The following is a 22,644-nucleotide window of genomic DNA, read 5'->3' on the forward strand; positions in this document are numbered from 1 at the left end:
TATATTTTAAGAAGGTACCTGGTTGATACTAGAACGCTGGCAGCAATCCGTATCAACTATTAGCACCAATCAATGATATTTGTAATGCATTTTTGAAGGTTCCATTGGCTGAGTTTCATGTTCAATGAATAAAATATAAATAATAATAATAATAAATAAAAATTCTGCCTTCCTACCACCAAACAGGAAGGTAGACCACTTTCCTGCTGTGGCTGGGCCTGGACAGCTATCCAGTGTGGTTTCTATGGTTATGGAATTATCGTCTTTGGATCAGTAGTAGTTTAGCCAACGTGTACCAACCCAGCCACCTACCATCACTAAAGATGAGAAGAAATCATCAAAATTCCACATTGGGTCGGTCGTTGCCTGGGTCAACAAGGACCATGTCAGATGGCTCCTGGACATCTGTTGAAAAAGGGGCTATAGGGCTATAGGGCTCAGTTGTTACTGCCAAGGAACCAGAATGTGCAACTGCAAAGCGATTGGAACAAAAGTGCAAAACTTGGACAACTGAAGAAAATCAAGAAATCATCAAATATTACTACAAGGCAGAACCAAAAGCCAGGGGATTTTAAAAAAGAATGATGCAACTATGGAAGGAAAAAACCTGGAAAATGACATAACTGAACAAAGATTAATGGATCAAAGGCGCTTCATCATCCGTAATAAAGTTTTCACACAAGCGGAAATGCAACATCTAGAAATTTTGGCTAAAAAGAAAACAAGAAGTAAAGATGAACAGGCTGAAGAAATTCTTCCAACACCTGAACAAACTGACGAGCCAGTGGAAGAAACCAACATATAGGATGAAGACCCTCCTGTGCAATAACTCGAAAATGTAGAGTTAAAGTGATCTAGCAAAAATGCTGAAAGAAAAATTGAAAACCACATCAAAGAAAATGTAGAAAGAAAAAGACTACCTACCATTCATGAAGTGATAGCAAATGAGTGAAAGAACTGCCGTAACAACATTTTAACTTCCATCCCATCCAGCACACTATATGAAACCAACCAACTAATGTATAGCACAGCTGCCGTTATAACTGCAGAACTAGGTTATAAAATGCCAAAAAAGAAACTCACTGGAACACCAAAGTAGAAAATTTAACTTAAAAATAAAATTAAAGAATTACGAGGGAATGTCAGCAATTTGAAGTACTTGAAAGAAAGAAAACTAAAGAAGAAAAAGCTGAACAATAGTTTACACAAAAAATATAACTTGGAGGAAAAAACAATAACAGAAATCATGAAAGAACTAAAACAACATGCAATAGCAACAGTAAGGAAAATTGAAAGATACGAAGGACGAATAAAACAATATTGTGAAAATGTCCAGTTCAGAAGAAACCAACATCTCTTCTACTGGTCCCTTGATGAAAATCAAGTCTAAACTAATGTTCATCCATGTAAAGAAAAAACTTTGAACTTTTGGAAAGAACTGTGGGAAAACCCAGTGGAACATAACAAAATTGCTTCCTGGATCAAAGATATTCAACAACAACACGAAACAAAATGGAAAATATTGTAATAAAAACTGACATGCTTACAAAACAATCAAAAAAGGTCAAGAACTGGAAAATACACCTGGCCTGGACGAACTGCATGGATCCTGGCTAAAACACCCAACCAGTCTCCATCATCGCATGGCCACTCAATTTGATCAAATGCTTCAAAATATAACAAGGAAGAATGGTTAACAGCTGATCAAACATACATAGGAAGGTACTGTGACCTAACAGGAATCAGCTTGCCCAATGCATGATTTCATCATCTGAACATCTAAAATCATTCTTTCGAGAGTCACACATCTGTTCAAAGCACAGAGAATATGTGTAAGGCACCAAGCCTTCTCAGGAGTATCCTGCATTCTTTGCATTTCTTATTGTCAGGCTAACTCTATGCCTGGCTCCTATTGTTTCAAAGTTGATGAAAACTATTTTATTTCAAATACTCTGGCCCTTAGTATATTTAGGAGTTTGTTTTCAATTATATTTTAATAACTGTTTTGTTGTTGGTTTTCTTGTTTCACCATTCAAAATAATAGAAAACTAGAATGGCACACAGAAATAGAAACATAAATGAATAAACAAAGGAGGCAAGGCCAAGAAAGCAAACAAAAAACCCATGTATTCTCATCATCACCATCACCGAATTACAGAATAACAGACTTGGAAGGGACCTAGGAGGTCTTCTAGTCTATTCCCCTGCTCAAGCAGCAAGCTCTATATATTATACGTCTTAAATACTAAAAATGTCCTACACATTACATTATTCAATAATCTCTACAATGATTTTTTAATACTATATATCAGAGGTGTCAAACTCATGATGTCACATTGTCATCATGTGACGTATTGCAACTCCACCCGCTAAACTGGGGGTGGGCATGGCCAGTGTGTGATGCATCGAGCCCGCAGGCATTGAGTTTGACACCCCTGCTATCAGGGGTGAAATCCAGCAAATTCTGACAGGTTGTGAAGAACCGGTAGTGGAATTTTGAGTAGTTCGGAGAACCGGCAAATGCCAACCCAGAATGGGGTGCAAATGGAGATTTTGCAGTATTCTTCCACTGCCATGCCCACCAAGCCACACCATGCTCACCAAGCCACACCACATCCACCAAGTCATGCCCACAGAACTGGTAGTAAAAAAAAAATGAATTTCACCAATGCCTGCTATATATTATCTCATAATGCAGCTAGGCCTGATACTGATTGATAATGGCTTTCCTAGGGATCCTAGCTGAGCTCATGAGACAGCTGACAGATATTCCCTATTCAACTTCATTGGTCACTGCCTTTAGAATTTGGACTAAAATTATATTTGAAGTATGTACCTTATCACAGCAATGGATTTATCAGGTAGCCTTCAACATTTCCATTTAATCTTTTCAACAGGAATACAGAAACCATATTCACATAATTATAAAGTGTTTAAGAGATTTATAAGAAATGAAATACTTTGGAAGCTACTTAGTAGCATCTAAATGCAACAGCATATTTAGTTAGGGTTCCCTAACATAAAACCTTGTGCATTTATTATGAATTTAAGTGCAATTTCAGCTAATGGTACTTTCAAATATATATCACAATTTCATGCTCCAAACTACAATTCAAAAGAACGTGAATAAAACTGCTTTTGATTTATGCATCTCAAGCTACATAATGATTGCAACAATATATAGTTTACGATCAGTGAGGTGCTCATGCTGAAGTTAAAGAAAATCTTGCATAAACACAGCAGTTAATGGCTTTGAAATTATTGGCACAAAATCAGGCACAGCTTGATTGGAAAAGCTTTATATATAATTATCCAATACAACAGCTTACATTCACTTTTGGAGGCCAAATCACAGTTTTAGTGATACTATATCTAACCATTTTCTGGGAAAGAAAAAGATCTAACTTGCAAATGGTGGATGGATGCCTGTACTGTCTTTTTCCTGGACCTATTTCTAAATCATTTGTTTGCTAAAACCCCAAAATTGTGATGATTTCTCTATACAATATAAATGTGTTAACTATTTACATTTGGTCTCCAGGTCTACTGGCAAAACCAGATCTTCAGGTTCTTGCAGAAGGATAGAAGAATGGAAACAGATTTTACTGTAAGGTGTTCCAACAATTGGCATTGCAGCAGAGAAGTCTTTTATTCTAAATCCCAATATTTGGAGTTCTTTGACCAATGATCCGAAGTACGACTTCTGTGGGCAGGATAGGCCTGTTCTAGAGGAATAGGGCATCAAGTAATCTGGACCTATGCAATTAAAACTTTAAAGGTCAAAATCAACATTTTGAATTGTGTTTGGAAGCAAATTGGTAGCCAGTGAAGTTTGTGAAACAACAGTGTAATATGGGTAACCTGGGAGGCCAAAGGTTGCTCTCATGGCTGCACTTTGTACCAGCTGAAGCTTATGAATGAATTTCAAGGGTTGCCCCATGTACACCACATTGCAATAGTCCAGAAAAGTGATGACCAGTGTTTGAGTAACTGAGCACAGGGACTCATGATCCCAGAAAGGTTGCAACTGGTGCATAAACCAGAGCTGTGCAAAAGCTCTCCTAGTCACACCCATCAACTGCTTTGCTGTAGTTATGGCTCCTGAGTGGGGCCAAGACATGCTTCCTAGATAGGCATATGCCTGCCAAAACTCAACCCAGCACTGCTATGATTGCTTGGTCTGCTGCTGCTAACCACTCACCAACTGATATTTGGTCTGCCGCTACAGCTACACGGTCTGTCACTGCTTGGCCCACCATTGCTACTTGGCCTACCACCACTCAGCTTCTGCTGTTACTTGGCCTATCACCATCTGGTCTACAGCCGATGTCACTCAGCCCACTGCCATTGCCTAGCCTGTCACTGTAGCACATAAACCAATCAAAGTCCTCCAAAATATTCTAAGTAAATCAAAAAACATAGCAGCCTCTAAAGAAAAACCAAGAGTCATCTACCAGCAAACCCTAACCAGCAAACACTCTCCAAATAAGCATAGATTATACTAAGATTAACAGCAGACCAACAATCAAAAAGTAAATAATATAAATAACTGTCAAATAAGCTAACAGTAAACAGCCCAACCCAAAAACCAGCAAGATCACTCCCACCAACACTGAACGGCAAGTCACTATAATATAAATTGAGAACAAGCCTACTTCCTTAGTAGTTCCAATGATGTTACCTAGTTTGGGTAATGAAATATCTGTAAGAAAACAACCAAGCTCAGAGACCAGAAAGGACCCCTCAAGTAGAAATATAGATATGAAGACAATAGGACATCATCTTATTTTTGATCCAAAAAAGATAAATATAAAATATAATTTATAAAATGTATAAAAAGTCTGAAGTTTCATATATCTAAGATCAACAATAACAGAAAATAAAGTGTATGTGTTTACATGTATTTAAAAAGCTCATAATCTGAATGACTCATAATCATAAGCATTTTAGCAATTCCTTCAAAGACATAACTGCTCTTTTAAAATAGAGAAAGAAATAGCTTTGATTTGCACATAAAATATTTTTCTATTTCCCTTCTCATAAAGTACAATATAGAATGAAGAAATTACTGTTTTCCATTAAGCAGTCTTTCACCTGCACAGTTTAAAGTGATTTCTGAGGGGGAATTCAAACAGGTTTTCTGTACAAACAGCTCATCAGATTATAACAATCTTAATGGATAGCTTGACTTTAGTATAACATTATATACTTAAATGGTCAAGCTTTCATCATATTCCATGACTGCTCACCTTGCAGCCATTTTGAAATCGATGTATGATAGAAGTTTTCACCCGTGGTATGAAATATAGCAAAAAAATATACTACGATAGTAAGTATGAGGTAAGTGCTCAAATTTAGAAATTACACTCAATCTAAAACAAATTTAAGGATTTTATTTCCCCCTATTGCATGGGGGGAAACCCACAATAAGCTAGTAAATAGCCCACAATAAGCTAGTGAAACATCCAGGCCATTTTTTTGATTCAGGACATGAAAGCAAAACAAACTATCTTGAATTTTTCACATCACAAAGAATAGGTGGAAAGCAATCCATAGCTTATATTATCTATAAATTATGGAATCAAATATAACTGAAAAGCCAGATAAGGCATCCTATCCCTGGTTTCGAGGCCTACCTATGATATGAAAGTAGGTGGAACTTCAACATTTACTGTAAAAGAGCTATTCTAATATACACGACAACAATTCATACATGGTTACATTACAGGGAAAAATTAATACATTAGTAAGCACGCCTCCTATTTGGTTCTTTTCATAATTCTTTCCCTGATGCAACTATTCGGGTCATAGTCTACTTTCACTACATAACAGTCTGAGTTCCTTAGTTGCATGTAGTATTATGTTTGTTAACAATGATTTGTATTTGTCTTACTAGATCCCAAATGTGGTCGATCTTATTTGCACATATTATCTATGATTGGATTTGAAATATTTAGGTATTTTAATCTGACTCTTCATTTTCCCATTGATAGGCAGAATATTTGATTCTATTAATAAGACTCTAGCCTGGTAAACAACAAACAGCACAGGATATTTACTTAGTTTTGGAACCTAGTGACCAAGATGTAACAATTTTGTAAGGTCCCCGGTCATAACGATTTATTCATCAGCACTTACTGTAGGAAATGCACTTCTCTTTAAAAAAAGAATTTAGATGACTATCTGTTGTCAACAAAATTACATCAATTTCAGATTTCTAAATTTACCTCAAGTTAGTTTGGACTATTGGATTAAGGCACTGGACTAACAGTAGAAAGACCTGATTCTAATCCTGCATAGAAATCAAATGAATGACTTTGAGCCAGTCATTCTTTCTTACTTTAGGAGATTACATGGACTTGCCTGTATATTACCATAAAACATGTCCAATGCTGCATTTAAAAACAGTTTGTAAATACAGTATTTATTCTGTCTCATTTGCAAAATTATTTACATGTTCACAATAACTTGCAGTAAGCAATTATTTAACCTCAATTGTGAATATATTCTAGTTTTTTGGCTCTAAAGGTACAGTATTATAATTTCTTATTTCAATATCAAATGAACTTTGCATGAAGCACTCTTTTTAAATCTTGTAAGTTTAAAAAACAGTGTTTACTTCTACATTTCAATTCATTATCCTGAAAAGTATTCTGTTTCAGATTAAGTTTAAGAGATGTATGTATGGGTGGGTGAGTGGGTGGATGGATGGAGTACTGAAATTAAATACTTCTGAGGAACTTTCCATGGCAGAAAATTATTTGGCTAGAAAAACTATATTTCTGTGCTTCAGCCAAAGCAAAGTGTCTCTGTCTCTGTCTCTTTTTCACACACACACAAGAATTCTCTTTATGCTACTTTTAACTCTACCAAATTACAAATCAACCATCTGCATAAAAACAAAGTAAGGTAAAAACTAAAAACTACATTGTGGCTATAATTACATAATTTTAGCGCAACAATGTCAGTTAAATATAGTATTAAACAGAGAGTTAGCTAATAGAATAGAATAAAATTCTTTATTGGCCAAATGTGATTGGACATACAAGGAATTTGTCTTTGGTGCATATGCTCTCAGTGTACATAAAGAAAAAATAAAATAGAATAGAATAGAATTCATCAAGAATCATAAGATACAACACTTAGTGATAGTCATAGGTTAATAGTCATAAGCAATCACATTATACTAGGAAACAAATAAAACAATATAAATTTTAAAGATACAAGCAACATACCCTGTTTCCCTGAAAATAAGACCTCCCTGGATAATAAGCCCAATCGGTCTTTTAAGCGCATGGGCTAAAATAAGCCCTTCCCCAAAAATAAGCCCTCCCTGAAAATATTGCAACACAGCAGCAGCCATGAGGTGACCACACTTGCCGCCTCTTGCACCTCAAAAATAGTAAGACCTCCCCAAAAACAAGTCCAAGCACTTATTTTGGGGGTGAAAAGAAAATAAAGACCCTGTCTTATTTTCGGGGAAACACGGGTAGTTATAGTTAGCTACTAGGAAATTATTATTATAATTATTGCCCTGAAACAAATGTGATTTAAAATAAGCTTAGCTAGGTGATGCCAGTTATATTTTATTTCATAACATTTTTTTCTGTATTTGATTGCATACATTGATTTCACAGCTGTAAGTGTAATAATTTCTATGGAAGGTATAAGATGCATTGATTAAAAAACAAGTTTCATTTAACTTACAGGCTGAAGTAGATATATTAAGGAACACTCTTGAATAATTATGATGGGAAAAGAGGTTATCTTAACTGCATGGAAGAGAGTTTCCACAGATGCCATGATTTGGTCAAAGCGACCTCCAAGTCCACCCAAAGTTATAATCGTGTCCATCTAACAGAAATACAAAACACACATAGAGAAAAAAATAAATATAATGTTGAAGAAAGATCCAAAAATACATTTTGCATCTTTCCTATAAAATATAAATACACATGTTTACAAAGCATAAATATTTGAGATGTTGAACAGATTTTAAAAATATCAATAATATATTTACAATGGGGAGAATTTTTAAAATAAGCATATTTGAATATATTAGCCTCATTCATTTTGATCCTCTTTTTTATAGATGATGATGATACAAATTGGTCTTGATTTTCTAGGTTGTAATAACATAGGAATGAACAGAAATAGGAACATTTCATTGGTTTTCTGAATACATCTTAATGACAGATCCATGGAAGTCAAAGCAAATAGTAGCTCAGAGTTGTGATGGCCATGCATTATCTCTAATAACAGTGGCAGTAGATTTTGAAAATCAGTTGCTAAGTAATATGAATAGGAGGAATGAAACGACTAGATTAAGTACTTCATCCTGGAACCAATAGAACTTTTCAAAAGATGGGATGGGATAGAATAGGATAGAATAGAATAATTTGGCCAAGTGTGGCTAGATGCTCAAGGAATTTGTCTCTGGTGCAGAAGCTCTAAGTATACTTGCAAAACAATAGAGTAATCATCATCATAATACCAAAAAGAGGGAATAATAAAAAAACAAGAAGGCTAATTCTAATATTATGGTCAAATAACCTGGGTAAATACACATAAACAGTAGTGTGAGAGAGGGTGTTGGTACTTATCTGATACGCCTCTTCTAATAAGGTAGAGATAGCATCCATGCATCGGTTAACACTGTCCGCTCTCTGATTGGACTGAGTCTGATTAATAATTAATTAATACCCTTTATAATCCACCCTGTGGGTAGCTCCACCCAGCTTTTGGTAAAGAAAATACACACACACACAGACTCATCGTGTTATGCAAGAAGTTAAAAGTTTAGTAATCCAAGGAAGTCAATTTAGTAACATATGAAAATCTGAAGTACGAATATAACCGTCCTTATACATGTAGTTAGCAACCCCACTTCCTGAATACAGTGATGAGGACCAGTCACCTCTCAGGAGGGGCTGGATGCTATCTCCACCTTATTAGAAATGGCGTATCAGCTAAGTACCAATGCCCTTTCTCAATAGAGGTGGGGATAGCATCCATGCATGGGACATAACCAACCTGGGCTGTCCATATGGAAGGGACCAAGACTGGTTGAAATCATCTGTCAGAATGTATTGATTGCAAGACCCGACGGCCAAATGCCGCATCTGCGGATGCAAATTTATCTAATTTATAATTATTTATAAAGGGTGAAGGTGATGCCCATGCGGCTGCCCTGCAAATTTCCTCTAGGGAGGCTCGCGTTGCCCAAGCAACAGTAGTGGCCGTGCTCGTTAAATGAGTGGTGACCTCCTGAGGAACCGTTTCCTGATTAGAATGGTAAGCTGTAGCTATACATTTCCTGACCCACCTACCTATAGTAGGTATCGAGACCTTACATCCCAACGTGGGTTGGAAAGATACGAAAAGAGTCTCTGAATGTCGGAATTCCGATGTTCCGATGGTCTAACCTGAGCATCGCTCTGTCCTCGTGGAAGGTACACAAGTCCTCTCTAACTGACAGGGCCTGTAATTCCAAAATCCTCCTGGTGTAGGTGATGGCTGCCAGGAAGGCCACCTTCAAGGTGAGGAACTGCAGTGAGGTAGTACGGAGGGGTTCGAATGGTGGTTTGGTGAGAGAAGTGAGCACCTTTGATAAGTCCCATGTGGGGTACCTGTGAACTGTAGGTGGCCTGATATTGGAAGCTCTTTTTAAGAACTGCTGTATGGTGGGGTGCTAGTAGTGAGAGCAGCTACCTGTCTTCTTAGTGTATTGGGGAATAATCCCTTATCTAAACCACCTTGGAGGAATTCCAGGACCTGAGGGACAGAGGAAGAGGTAGGAACAATCCCTTTGATGGAACACCATGAACAGAAGATCCGCCAGGTTGCATTATAGATGCTGTCTGTGGGGGATCTTCTAGAGGCCTGAATAGTGTCTATGACCCTGGGGGAGAACATGTCCTGCATCAGAACACCCCGCTCAAGTGCTAGTGGTCAGCTGGAGCCCTGACTGAGGGACACCTTGTCTGGCGGGATCCTCCAGGGTCTCTCCACGGACAATGCCTGGAGGTCTGCGAACCACGAACAACGCAACCAGTGTGGGGCCATGAAGATGACTTCTGCTTTGACGGAGATGACCTTGTGTATGACTCTGACTATCAGCAGGGTTGGAAAAGCATATAGGAGCGCCAGAGGCCAGGGATAATGAAGGGCATCCACTACCTCTGCACCCGGCAGGCAGAACCTGGTAAGGTACCTAGGCAGCTGTGTATTGGTTGGGGATGCAAATAGGTCCATAACTGGAACCCCGAAGCATTCGTGATCTCCTGGAAGAGACAAGGGTGCATTCGCTATTCCGCTTGGTCAACCATGGCCCTACTTAGCCAATTGGCTTGAACATTCTCCATCCCCGAGATGGGCTCGGCCGAGATGGATAGGAGGTGAGCCTCTGCCCAGCCGCTTAGTTGACTGGCTTCCCTCATTAGATGTTTCGATCTCGTGCCCCCCTGTCTATTCACATATGACTTAGCAATCATGTTATCAGTCAGAATTAAAACATGCTGATCCCTGATGTAGTGTGTGAACCACTGGAGGGCCAGGCATATGGCTCTGAGCTCCAGCTAGTTAATGCTCTGGGTTGTCTCCTCCAGGCTCCACTGACCTTGTGCCATATGTTTACCAAGATGTGCACCCCAGCTCCTGGAGACTAGCGTCAGTGATAATGGTGACCCTATGGTCCACCCTAAAGTGACATCCCTTCTCAATGACTGGGGACCTCCACCAGTGGAGGGAATTGCAGACCCCCCTCATTATGGTGACCTTAGATAGGGGAGTGCTTGTTTGTCTCTTTTGAAAAGGCAAAAGGAACCATTTTAGGTCCCTGGAGTGTAATCTAGCCCAGGACACAATTGCAATGGTAGACACCATTTTCCCCAGCAGTTTCAAGAGCTTAGCTAAGGAGACTTTGTTCTCTCCCTGCATCTGGGTCACCAGCTGTCGTAGGCTGACCAGACGCTCCTCAGAGAGGAATACCTGCTCTAAGTACAAGCCCCCCACATGTGGTAGTATGAGCTGATGACATTTCCAGCATTTTTCGGATTTGTTGTTAGACATTCTTGCTATTCTCGTTGGGGATAAGTGCCACCTGTAAAACATCTTATACAAATTTTCTTTATATGAAGTTGACATTGCCATTTTACAGTTTTGAGACCACAGTTTTTGCCATTTTTGCCAAGCTAACATAGTTTCTTTAACTTATTCTTCCTGTAGCTTCACCTCTAATAGGTAGCCATAAAGTTTTTAAATTACTTTTTCATCAGTACCTGTTAACATTTTATCTAATGCAGTCATTTTATCATAGAAATCCTCCTTCGTTGTATCTAGAATGTATTTGCACATATGAATACCAATTAATTTCAATTCCTTCCTGTTTCAAGTCTTGAATGGATTTAAGGTCACCCTCTGTATTTAATAGTTCAGCATATCTAACTGTTCCTTTTTGTATATTATTGAATATGAAAAGGCTTCAATGGTTGATATCCAGACTGGAATTTTTAAATAATGTAATTTCTTAACCTTCTCCCAGTTTAATAACAAAGTCTCTCTTATATAATGTCTTCTAAAGTAACCTTGTACTGAAGCTAAAAATATTGGACTAAAATGTACATGTGGTTGGAGAAAATGATACATAAACACATAGACTTAAAACCAGAACTTTTTTATTGGGAATCATACCAGAATCATACAATAAAGACTTGAAATATTTGATTGTAAATGTCTTAACAGCTGCTAGAATTGTATTTGCAAAAAATTGGAAAAATGAGAAAACACCAACACAGGAGGAAACTATTCAGAAAATAATGGAATGTTCTGAAATGAGTAAATTTACATTTGAAATTAGAGAACAGGAGGATGAGCAATTTTATAAGGTATGGGATTTGTTTTACCAATGGTTAGACAAAAAAAATTAGAATTGAAATTGTTTATTTATGTAATACCAGAAAGTTATAGTCATTGTTATGAAGGTTTTTTGCTATGAAATAGAGTGCTTGATCATATGACATATAAAGGACAATAATGTATTTAATGTATAAGAGTGGGATGATTTGAACGCTATGTTTAATTGTAAGTATTGATCATGTTATACTGGTAAGATTTTTATATGTTAAATGGACCAATGATGATGTAATGAATAATTGATACATATATGAATTGAAATATTCAATAATTACTTGGATTAACAATGGAAAACTATTCTGGAGTTGAATATGCCACACTATAAGTATTGTATATTCTATGGATGATTAATATTAGCGGTAATCTGAACACATAATGTTCAATGATAATGATGTATTTAGTTATGTTTGATGGATAACCAGTGATGTTATTTTTAATTGTAAAAACTGATGCACAAAAGTTTGTAACCAAATAACATGCTTGGTGAAATTGAGGAAAGTTTTTTGTATGTGTTGTTTTGTTTTTGTTTGTTTTAAAAATAAAAAAAACTTTTTTTAAAAAAGAGAGGAATACCTGCTCTGTCTGCATGTCAATCCAAGCACCCAGATGCAGAATCTTGGTGGTGGAAATAAGATGACTCTTTGCCCCATTGATAGAGAAACCATGTGACTGGAGGGCCTGAACTGTGAGGGAAAAATCAAGGCTGCCCTTTCTCTTGAGACTGATTGCACCAAAATGTCATTGAGATAGCAGTGTACCCAGATGGGAATGGTTCTCAGATGTGCCGCTAGTGTCACTAAAATCTTAGTAAAGGCTCGAGGAGCCGAAGAAAAACCAAAGGGCAAGGTTTGGTATATTGATAATGAACATTGGCATAACAAATGACAGTGACCTTGGAGGATAGGTACATGCAAGTACGCTTGTTAAGTCAATAGAAGTAAGAAAATCTTGTCTTAACCCTTCTAGAATCGTATGCATTTTGAGCTTTCTATACTTTAAGTACATATTAAGTAATTTTAAATCCAAAATAGCCCTCCATCCCCCAGAGGACTTGGGGATAACAAACAGGATGGAGTAAAACCCCTGATGGTGCTGGCCCTCTGGCACCTACTGGATGGCCTCAATATCCAAAAGGTGTTGGACAGCCGAGCGCATCAGGAGTGCATCTGTGAGTTGTGGGAAACTGGGGAACAGATAAAAAACTGTGTGGGGGAGGAGATGAACTCCAGGACTAAACAAGCCCTAACCGTGGACCTTACCCAACTGCCTGAAGTAGTGGAGTCCTACTTATCAGCAAAATGTAGCAATCGCGCACCAATGAGGAACCGATCCTGTAATTGCTTATGGCTTACGATTGTACCTGTCCCCCTCACTCGAAAGGGCCATTTGTTTTGGTTGCCCCTCTGCTACCTATAAGGTTGTTGACATTGGCGCTGGCCAAAGCTGCCCTGTGATCAGAAACCTGGAGAGTTATAGTCATAGCCCCGAAAGGAGCCCCCATACTCCTGCTGCCTATACTGCTGTCTTTTGGAATAGGGACCGTGACAGGAGAAATCCTTCTTGCTATTTGAGAACAAAACCTTATGTTTGTCCTTTCCCTCCATTAGTAATGGTGTGAGGGTGTCCCCGAACAAATCCCTCCTTTGTAGGTTTCGACGGTCAATCGCCACTTGTGTCTCACATCAGTCTGCCATTGTCTCAACCAAAGGAGCCGACGGGAGGCTACTGTGGACGCAAACCTCATGGCACTATGGGTGGCATATGAAGAGAATAGAAACACGGCCATGATGTTGCTAAGATCTTGGTGCGCCCTGGAATCACTGACCGGTAACCTCTCTTGCAGCTGCGGTAGCCAGAAGAGGCTGGACCTAGAGAAAAATGAGGCGGCCGTTGAAGCCCGGACTGCCCATGCAGCCACCTAGTGTCCTTGTTGGAGGGTTTGGTCAGCTCTGTCATCAGGCTTAAGAACCTCCTCTTGTGAACCCGGCAATGTGGTGCTGGAGTAGAGAGCTGCTATTGGGGCATCCACTGATGGCCATTGTAGCAACTTATCAAGCCATTCTGCAAAAGTGTAGTAGTGCCTGTTGGCTGTGGAGGAGGCCAGACCAGCCGTGGGTGAAGACCATTGTCTCTGGACCATGTCCAGGAACAGTTGTGGGGCAGGTATGGTGTCGGCCTCCCACTTACATTCTGTGAACCATGCGCTGGCAGATGTGGATGGCGCCAGGGCTGTGGGAGCCACATGATCTCCCATGGCTGATGTGGCTTTGGTCTTGGCAAGCAAAGTCTTGAAAAGGGCAGGTGGAAAAAGCTCCATACAGGGAGATTGTCTGGGGCAGCACTCTCCTCTTCAGAGGGGTCCGCTTCCCTGATTTCTCTGTCCTCAGAAACAGGGGATGGGCTGCAGGGAGACCGAAGTGGGGATGGGTCTTCCACCACTGCTGGAATCGTCTCTGTGGGTGAACCCTTGGGAGCCCTGAAGATGTCTGATTATCCTGGCCCTGGAGGGGATGGGATTTGGACCCACTGGACCACTGCCCCAAAGGCTGGCCATATCAATGGCCAACATCGGGCTGAATAGTCCCGAGCCCGAGTCCAGGCAGACTGGCAATCTGTGACCTGGCTTGGAGCCTGCTGACTGGCTCCAGTCCGGCTGGGAAAAAGATGAGGGGTGCTGCTGGTCCGTGTTGGTATGCTTGACCTTAGCAGTCACCTTCAAGCTCTTCTTGGGCTTAGAGGTCTTGTTGGCCTTGGAGGCCTTATTGTGGGTTCTGGCTCCCTCTCCACCCTGTAAGGTAGAGGGTCTCTCTGGAGAGAGGGGAGCCTGCGCTGCTGCTAAGAAACCTTGGCCCATTTCTTGACAAGAAGGACCCGGACATGCTGCTGTCCGCCATTGGGGAGAGTCTCAGAGAGTCAAAATGGCAGCCGCACCTCTGTTTTACACCCACTGTACAAAATGGCGCTTTGTGCCTTTTGCTGCTCTACCGCTGCACCCTGAGGTGCTGATAACAAAATGGTGGCCTTGTCTCTTCTGTCATCTGCCTGCACCATAGCTATAAGCTTCAGAAGCAGACAGTTATATAAGTACAAATGACAGACTCAATAATTTTTGTATAAAACTGTATCAAAACTCCTGGGCAGTCTGAACTTCTGGAGTTGATGTAGGAAGAATGTTCTTTGCTGTGCCTTTTTAATAATGGTTCTAATGTTGGGGGTCCATTCCAAATCCTGGGAGATTATAGAACCCAAAAACGTGAAGGACTCTACTGAGGACACTGTGCTGTTGAATATAGTAAGAAGTGGTAGAATAGAAGGGCTCTTTTAAAAATCCACTCTCATCTCTACTATTTTAAGCATGTTCAGCTCCAGACTGTTATGGCTACAGCACAGGGTCAGTTGTTCACCCTCCCATCTGCAGATTCATCATTGTCTCAAATGAGACCATGACTTTTGTATCATCTGCAAACTTCAGTACTTTAACAGAGGGATTCCTAGAGATGCAGTCATTGATATATAGAGAGTGAAGAACAGCTTTGAGTTGCTGCTTACCTAGCAAAAGCTGAGAATACTCAGCTTTGGGGGGTGCTTATGTTAATTGCGCAGTTATTATATGTAACTTTCTTTAGCTTCATCTGTTGCTTTCTATCTATTTAAAAGCTAATAATTCATCCACAACTATGGACAGGCACAACTAGCTTAATCAGTTTAAAATAAAGAATTTCTTAAATAACTATTAATTTTTACATATGGACATATCAAATTTTTCAACTTTCAATTTTCAAATATTAGGGCTGCTCAATAGTTGTGACATGCCTCAGGGGTTGTAAAGATATTTTTATCACTTTAATATAATTTAGATGTGCTTGGTAAGTAACTACATAAATATCATTATTTTTTAACATTTAAATTTCATTTAAAAATGTAAAGCATCACAGTTCTATGATAACATTGTACTTTAATCTTATTTGAATTAATATTTCTCTTTATTACATTATCCTGTATTGTCTAAATGTATTGGCAAGATCCAAAATAACTCTGTAGTATCTGTTACATTGCTGTTCTTGCAAAAACACTTTCTCTATATTCACAATTATCCAAGAAGGAATGGACTACTGACTTTTCAAACTAGCTTATGGAGCACAGGTTGTTTTCCAGTGATACAGCCCACAAGACAGGGTGGGTCTAAAGATTTTGGCACATTTGTATGTGAATGAGAAGAGAGTGAAGAGAATTGAAGTATGTCAATTTATAAAGACATTGCTATCCCTACTTATTTTATTGTTTTGATAAAAACTTGGTTTAGGAGTTTTTAACAGTGGTAACTGCTTGTCAAAAATATGTGGGATTAAATAGTGTGTATGCAGGGGTGGGTTTCAACTGGTACGGATTGGAACCACCATACTGGATGGTGAAATTTAGTGTGCCTTCCCATACCAGAATGCTCTCTCCCCTGCCCTCCCCTTGCTCGCTCCCCTCATCTGCCAAGTCACCGCCCTCTCGCTCTGCCTGTCAGGCTTGCCCTGCCCACCCACTTCCTTTGTCGGAGCAGAGAATTGGGAGAAGCACACATGATGCACACTCCTTTCTCTTTGACAGCAGCCTGGTTTCCAATGGGGGTGGGGAAGAAATCCATGCATTTTTCCTTCCTCTGCATGGATTTTCCCCCTCCTTCATTGGAAGTAAAGCGGCTGTCAAAGAGAAGGGAGCAGCGTGCGACATGTGGACTTGTCCAACAGCCAAATCCTTGTCTCCTGTTCCTTTTTTGACTGTTGGACAAGCCCACATGGTGTGCACTGCTCCCTTCTCTTTGACAGCCACCTCGTTTCCAATGGGGGGAATCCATGCATTTTCCTCCCTGTGCATGGATTCCCCACCCCTATTTGAAACGAGGCAGCTGTTTCTCTCTCTCTCTCTCACACACACACACACACCACAGGGGGACTGGATCAGCTGAGAGGCTAGCAAAAAAGAAATGTTTCTCCTCTGCTGTGGCTCACAGAAGAAGGAGCCGGGGATGATGGCCGGCGCTTGTCCCCTCACTGCTTTTCCAGCCAGGCAGGGCTGCAGCAGGTGGGCCTCAGGGGCGAGCAGAAAATGAAGAGAACGCTGGCCGCATCCCCGCCTCCTTTCTCTGTGCTTTGAATTGTGGCAAGCGCGGTGTGTCTGTGTCTGTGTCTGTGTGTCTGTGCATGATGTGCAGGCTTGTCCAATAGCTGAAGAAGTAACAGGAGGTGAGGCTTCGGCTGTTGGACAAGCCCACGTGGTACATGCTCCCTTTTCTTTGACAGCCGCCTGGTTAAAAAGCCATCCCCGCTTAAAAGTACCTGGCAGCGGTGTTTTTCCCTGGGGGGCTCCGCGGAACATCCCAAGACCAATGCCACCAAATCTGCCCTCTTCGGGTATAGGCCCTCTCCGGCAGGTCCTCTTCAGAAGGACGAGGCCTCCCTAGTTCCCCTCATGTTCCTTGTTTTCCTGCCCCCACTGATTGGCTCCAGAGTCATTGCCAGCTACGCAGAGCCTTGCCAGCTCCCTGCTATCGGTGCTGCAGTTCAGGCCAGCGGTTTTGTTCCCACTCTCTCCCCACTCGGTTCCTCTTTTTATGCGCTTCCTGAAAGGTAGCAGCTAGTGACCCAAAAGTTGGCCATGCCCCCACGGAAAACATAGGCATGTGCATACCATGCAGAATTACAGCCCCAAAGGCTCTTGGAGGGAAGCCTCTGCACAAGCCCGGGCAAGTGAGAACAAGTTCCCGCTTTTTAACCAGGCAGCTGTCAAACAGAAGGGAGCACGCGCCACATGGGCTTCTCACAACCTTCTTTGGCTGTTGGATAAGCCCATGTTGTGCACACTGCTCCCTTCTCTTTGACAGCCGCCTCAATTCCATTTTTCTTCCCTCTGCATGGATTTATCCCCCTTCATTGAAAACAAGGCGGCTATCTCTCTCTCTCTCTCTCTCTCTCACACACACACACACTCACCCACACCCCACATGTATAAGGGGGACTGGATCAGCTGGGAGGCTGGCAAAAAAGAAGCCTCTGTTTCTTCCAGCCAGCCACCAGCAGCTGGTGGCCTCAGGGGCAAGCGGTAAATTAAGAGAACGCTGGCCAGCATCCCCGTCTTCTTTCTCTACAAGCTGCGGCAGTGGAGAAACAAAGGCTTCTTTTTGCCAGCCTCCCAGCTGATCCAATCCTCCTTACACATATTCGCATTGTGGCAAGCATGGTGTGTCTCTCCCTCTGTTTGTGTGTGCGTGATGTGTGTGCCTTACGTAGCGTGCCCCACACCTTTGGATACCCACCAGGTCACCCGCCGAGCAGCAGAGAAATCGGGCTTCGGCAAAAGGAAAAAAAGCCATTTGAAGCCCTCTCTGCCACTCTGCTAAAAAGGCGGGAACCAAGGCCAAGAGATAACAGGACGGCTAACCATATTTGTTTAATCCTCAGAGCGATAAGATGCTGAAATGGGAGCTCTGTGAATTGGCTTGTAGGACACAGAATGCCGTGATCATAGGATTTATTGGGCACTGGTTTTAGTTCATAGAATATATCTACAAATATAACTGGAAGAGATATGTGTGTGTATGAGAGAGGGGGGGGAGTGAGAGAGAGAAAAAGAGCGAAAGGAAGAGAGAAAGGAAGGAAGGAAAGTATGGAGGGAGAGTGAGAGAAAAGAGAGAGACAAAGAAAGAAAGTCAAAGAAAGAGAAAGAAAAAGAAAGTGGGAGAAAGAGATGAAAGAAAGGAAGGAAGGAAGGAAAAAAGGAGAGACAAAAGGAAGGAAGGAAGGAAAGAAAGAAAGTAAAAAAGAAAGAAAGAAAGAAAGAAAAAAAGAAAAAAAGAAAGAAGACTTATGACCATAATTGAGCCCAAAATTTTGGTTGCTAAACAAGAGCATTGTTAAGTGAGTTTCACCACGTTTTCTAAGTTGGCCATGCCCACCCAGTCATATGACTCTTGAGCCACTCCCACAAAACAGACCCCACCTACAGAATAGGTTCTAAAAAATTTGAAACCCATGTTAACTTTCCTATTGGGTCTAATGGAAGGGATAATTAGTTTTAATTTCCTCTTAGGATGTGTATAATATAATCAAAGAAATATTAATATAGTATAAATTAAAAGTATCCATCAATTCAGCATTTTAAAAAACTAGATAAAAAATTAGAAGAATAATGTATGTATGTATGTATGCATGCGTACACACACACACGTACACACGTACACACACACACACACACACACACACATATATATAGTGTCACAACCCCTGGTATGCCCAAATATGGGAGGAAGCTTACTGCTTCCATTCTCTGTCTATCGGCTCGTCACAAGAGACCATCCAGACAGAAACCCAATATTTTTACTGTTGCCTGTTACATTTGTGTTGTATTTGTGCTGATAAATAAATAAAGAAAGACTAGTATAACCAGATGTGTTAATACATACCTATTTCCCTGGCTCAGCTCATAAAGGAGGAGAACCTTGTGGCTTAGTGGTTAACACATCTGCCTAATATGTAATACAGCCCAGGTTCGAATCCCAGTAAGGGTATGGCTAGCTGATGAGAGCTAAATAGCTTGAAATAGATCTATACTAGTCTCCCTTTATTTATTTATCAGCACAAATACAATCATAAACATTACATAAAAACCTGCATGCATTATAGGATATCTATTTCATTTTATCAATATAACTGTACATAAATAATGCACAATATTATCTCAAGTATTTATCAGAAATAATAACTGCATAATCAACTTAACAAAAATTGATTAAATTGATGTAATTTTTTCCATGCTGGCATAACATTTTAATACAGCGTTTCCTTAAAAAAAGGAAAATCTGATGGGATGTTTAAATTATAGTGGCCCTTTCAGTAAACAAAGCCTATAGCTTTGTACTATCAGATGTTGCCAAGTCTCTAGCCCCTAGATGGCAGTGTTACACATTTTTCCTCTGTTTTTTCCCCTTCTCTGTAAGCTCCACACTCCTGAAGAGGGAAGGAAAAAATGTTTAAAGATTACGATCCGACCGAGCCTTACGAAGGTAGAAACTTTTAATCCACAAATACAAAAAAATGGAAAAAGTATAGAGGAAGAGGGAAAAAAGACCAGTCCAGTTTAAAAGTAAGAGGCATTTCTAAAAAGTCCATCCATAGAAAACAAACAAAATTAAAGTGAAAGAGATAACAGGATAGTTTTAAACCAGGGTTAATGCACTACCTGCTTTCTTCTATCTTTAGTTTTATTTTAATTCCAAGTTTTTGGGTTCTCTTCTCTAATAATAACATTTTTTTCTCACCATTTCGACACACTGTCTCTTCTGTACTGCTTCTGTTTTAGGGGCTTGTCCCAACTTTCTGCAGCCATTTTGGCTGCTTCTCTTGTAGCTGGCAAAAAGAGCTTTTTTCTGGATCAATCAGGGACTTTGCGCTGTCCCTGAGATCAGCAGAACATGCTCTTCTCTATCACTGTTCCTTCAGAACAGTTTAGGTCCAAAAGGACCATCCAGTAACATAGATATCAACAGCAATCCTGGAGCCCCAAGACTGCATGTCGTGTCATTGCGACATCAAACACCGACCTCTAGAATAGATGGCCCGATCTCTAGAATAGAACTCCGCCGTTGCCATTGCCTCTGCCTGGCTCACCCCCGGCTGGCTCCCGAGCTAGGAGGCAGCGGCAGGTTCCTCCTGCCTCCTGGATCACCAACATGAGTGTGGCTCTCCAGGAGCTGGGCAACAACATGAGGACAAAGCACTTTTCAGCTGCTTTCTTTCTTCTTTCTGACAAGAAGAAAGAGCCACTGCAAGTCCAAGCCATGCGGAGGCATGAAGATGGCGGCAGCTTTCTGTCCCCACCTGCCCCTACATTCCCAGGGGTCGCACACTTAAGTAGGGGGTCCGCAGGGGCTGAGAAGCAAACCAGGCAGGGCGTCATTTGGATGCCATGTGACAGCTGAAGGAGGCTAATCAGAGGAGAAGAAGTTTTAATGATAGCTGCTGGAGAATGGCACTGAGGACCAGTTGAAGCATCCCATCTGGGAGTCGCGGGGCAGTGTTTTTCCATTGTGGCACAGCGGAGGGCCCCAGTGCCTTCATGCCCCACCTGGCTTTCAGAAGAGTGAGCCAAGGGGCTCCATTGGAACAGTTGGCACCTAGCGGGTCCTAGCCGAGGAGGTGAAGAGATTCTGATTTGCACGCAAGTGTGCCTTTAGGCTTGTGGTTTACTCGGCACCGCTGCAAACTGGCAGGGATGGCCCGCTCCCAAGGCCTTTCCAGGCAGCCAGCCTGGAAGCGGTGCTGGAGGTGGGACGGGGCGGAACTGTCGGACCAGGGAGGAGGCAGATGTATGGGTGCCATCAGCTGGCAGGTATAAATAGCCGGCCCAGGATGACTCAGCCAGCCCAGCCAGCCCGTCCTGACCTTCACTGCCGCCACCGCCATTGCGCTTTACCTACTGGATGGAGCCAGGCAACTTCTGTGAGGCAGACATGCCCCCCACTTCCCAGTGCCTTCCACCCACAGCAGCAGTGCCTCATGCTCTCCACCACCTTCGGAAGCAAGCTCTTCTCTCGGTTGGGCAGCCGTGCTGTCCCACTCTGAACCCAAAGTCTCATGACCACCCTGCCCAGCCAATCGCAGCTCACCTGCGCTTGGAGGTGCCTGGCAGCGCTGGTGTGTCCCTGATAACGGGCAGGCGGTTGCGGGTGCTCCATTACCCGGGTGCAGCCGGAGCCATATGGGCCACTCCAGGAGCCCCGAAGCCTTGGCTCGAAGGCACTCGTCTGGGCTGGAGGACTGCCTGGAACCCACCAACCATTACCAGGGAGGCCTCCCAGCACAGGTGAGCCACGGTTGGCCTGGCAGGGGAGCACAAGGCTTCAGGCCAGCAGCGTGCGAGCATGGTCGCCCAACCAAGAGGAGCGGTTGCCTCTGTTGCCTCCAAAGGCAGCTGGGAGCGGCAGGCGCTGCTGTGAAGGTGCGAGTGGAAGACACTGAGTCCATTGTCTTCCAAACAGCCGTTACCTTCCTCCCTGGGCTCCCGGGCAGAGAGCCCATGGCCAAGCCCATCTGCCACAGCTACCAGTTACAAGAGCAGGCTGCTCAGCTCGCCCCCAGCGCAGTTCAGGAGATAGCAAAGAGCCCCAGCCTGGTGCCCCCCACCTGTTAAAAAATTTTATCACCATTTTGGTGGGCGTAACTTGGTGGTGGTGGGTCATGTGACTAAGTGTGCATGAGTGACATCAAGTTGGCCATGTACACTCAGTTACATGCACCTCCACCTAGCTATGCCCACTGAATTGGTAATAAAAAGTTTTGAAACCCACTCCTGATCAGCTTGGTCTTGTCTACACTATTTTAAAGTGCACTTTATTTGCCTTTAAAATAGAATTATCATAATATCATTATACTATGGTATAATAATATTGGACTGGATTGTAGAGTTGTAGTATGCCTGCTTTATTTCACTAATTCATGGATTAATAATAGCATGAAGATAATAATAATAATGTCTATCTTAAAAGTCTGACATAGCCATTTTGTAGTTATGGTGGTGGAGAGCCAAGGTGGCGCAGTGGTTAGAGTGCAGTACTGCAGGCCACTTCAGCTGACTGTTAGCTACAGTTCGGCAGTTCAAATCTCACCGGCTCAAGGTTGACTCAGCCTTCCATCCTTCCGAGGTGGGTGAAATGAGGATCCAGACTTTGGGGGCAATATGCTGACTCTG

General features: G+C 41.7%; 1 protein-coding gene across 8 annotated transcripts in view; it reads right to left on the bottom strand.

Annotated features, from left to right (window-relative positions):
• Positions 1 to 22,644, bottom strand: part of TPK1 (thiamin pyrophosphokinase 1) — a 348,263-nt gene that overhangs the window by 90,026 nt on the left and 235,593 nt on the right. For 6 of the 8 annotated variants that reach the window (XR_015696394.1, XM_087713141.1, XM_087713139.1 and 3 more), the window contains one exon: positions 7,708 to 7,854. The exons of 1 other annotated variant lie outside the window; for it this stretch is intronic. Coding sequence is in view for 6 of the 7 variants with exons in the window: in XM_087713141.1 (XP_087569267.1) it covers positions 7,708 to 7,854 (147 nt within the window). In the remaining variant the exon portion in view is untranslated. The remainder of the gene's footprint in view (positions 1 to 7,707; positions 7,855 to 22,644) is intronic. One more of the 8 variants, XM_087713140.1, reaches the window with a different exon arrangement.

This window comes from Thamnophis sirtalis, unplaced genomic scaffold, assembly GCF_051295495.1.
Source record: "Thamnophis sirtalis isolate CommonGarterSnake01/CBP01778 unplaced genomic scaffold, rThaSir2_p1.2 scaffold_4, whole genome shotgun sequence".
Lineage (NCBI taxonomy): Eukaryota > Metazoa > Chordata > Lepidosauria > Squamata > Natricidae > Thamnophis > Thamnophis sirtalis.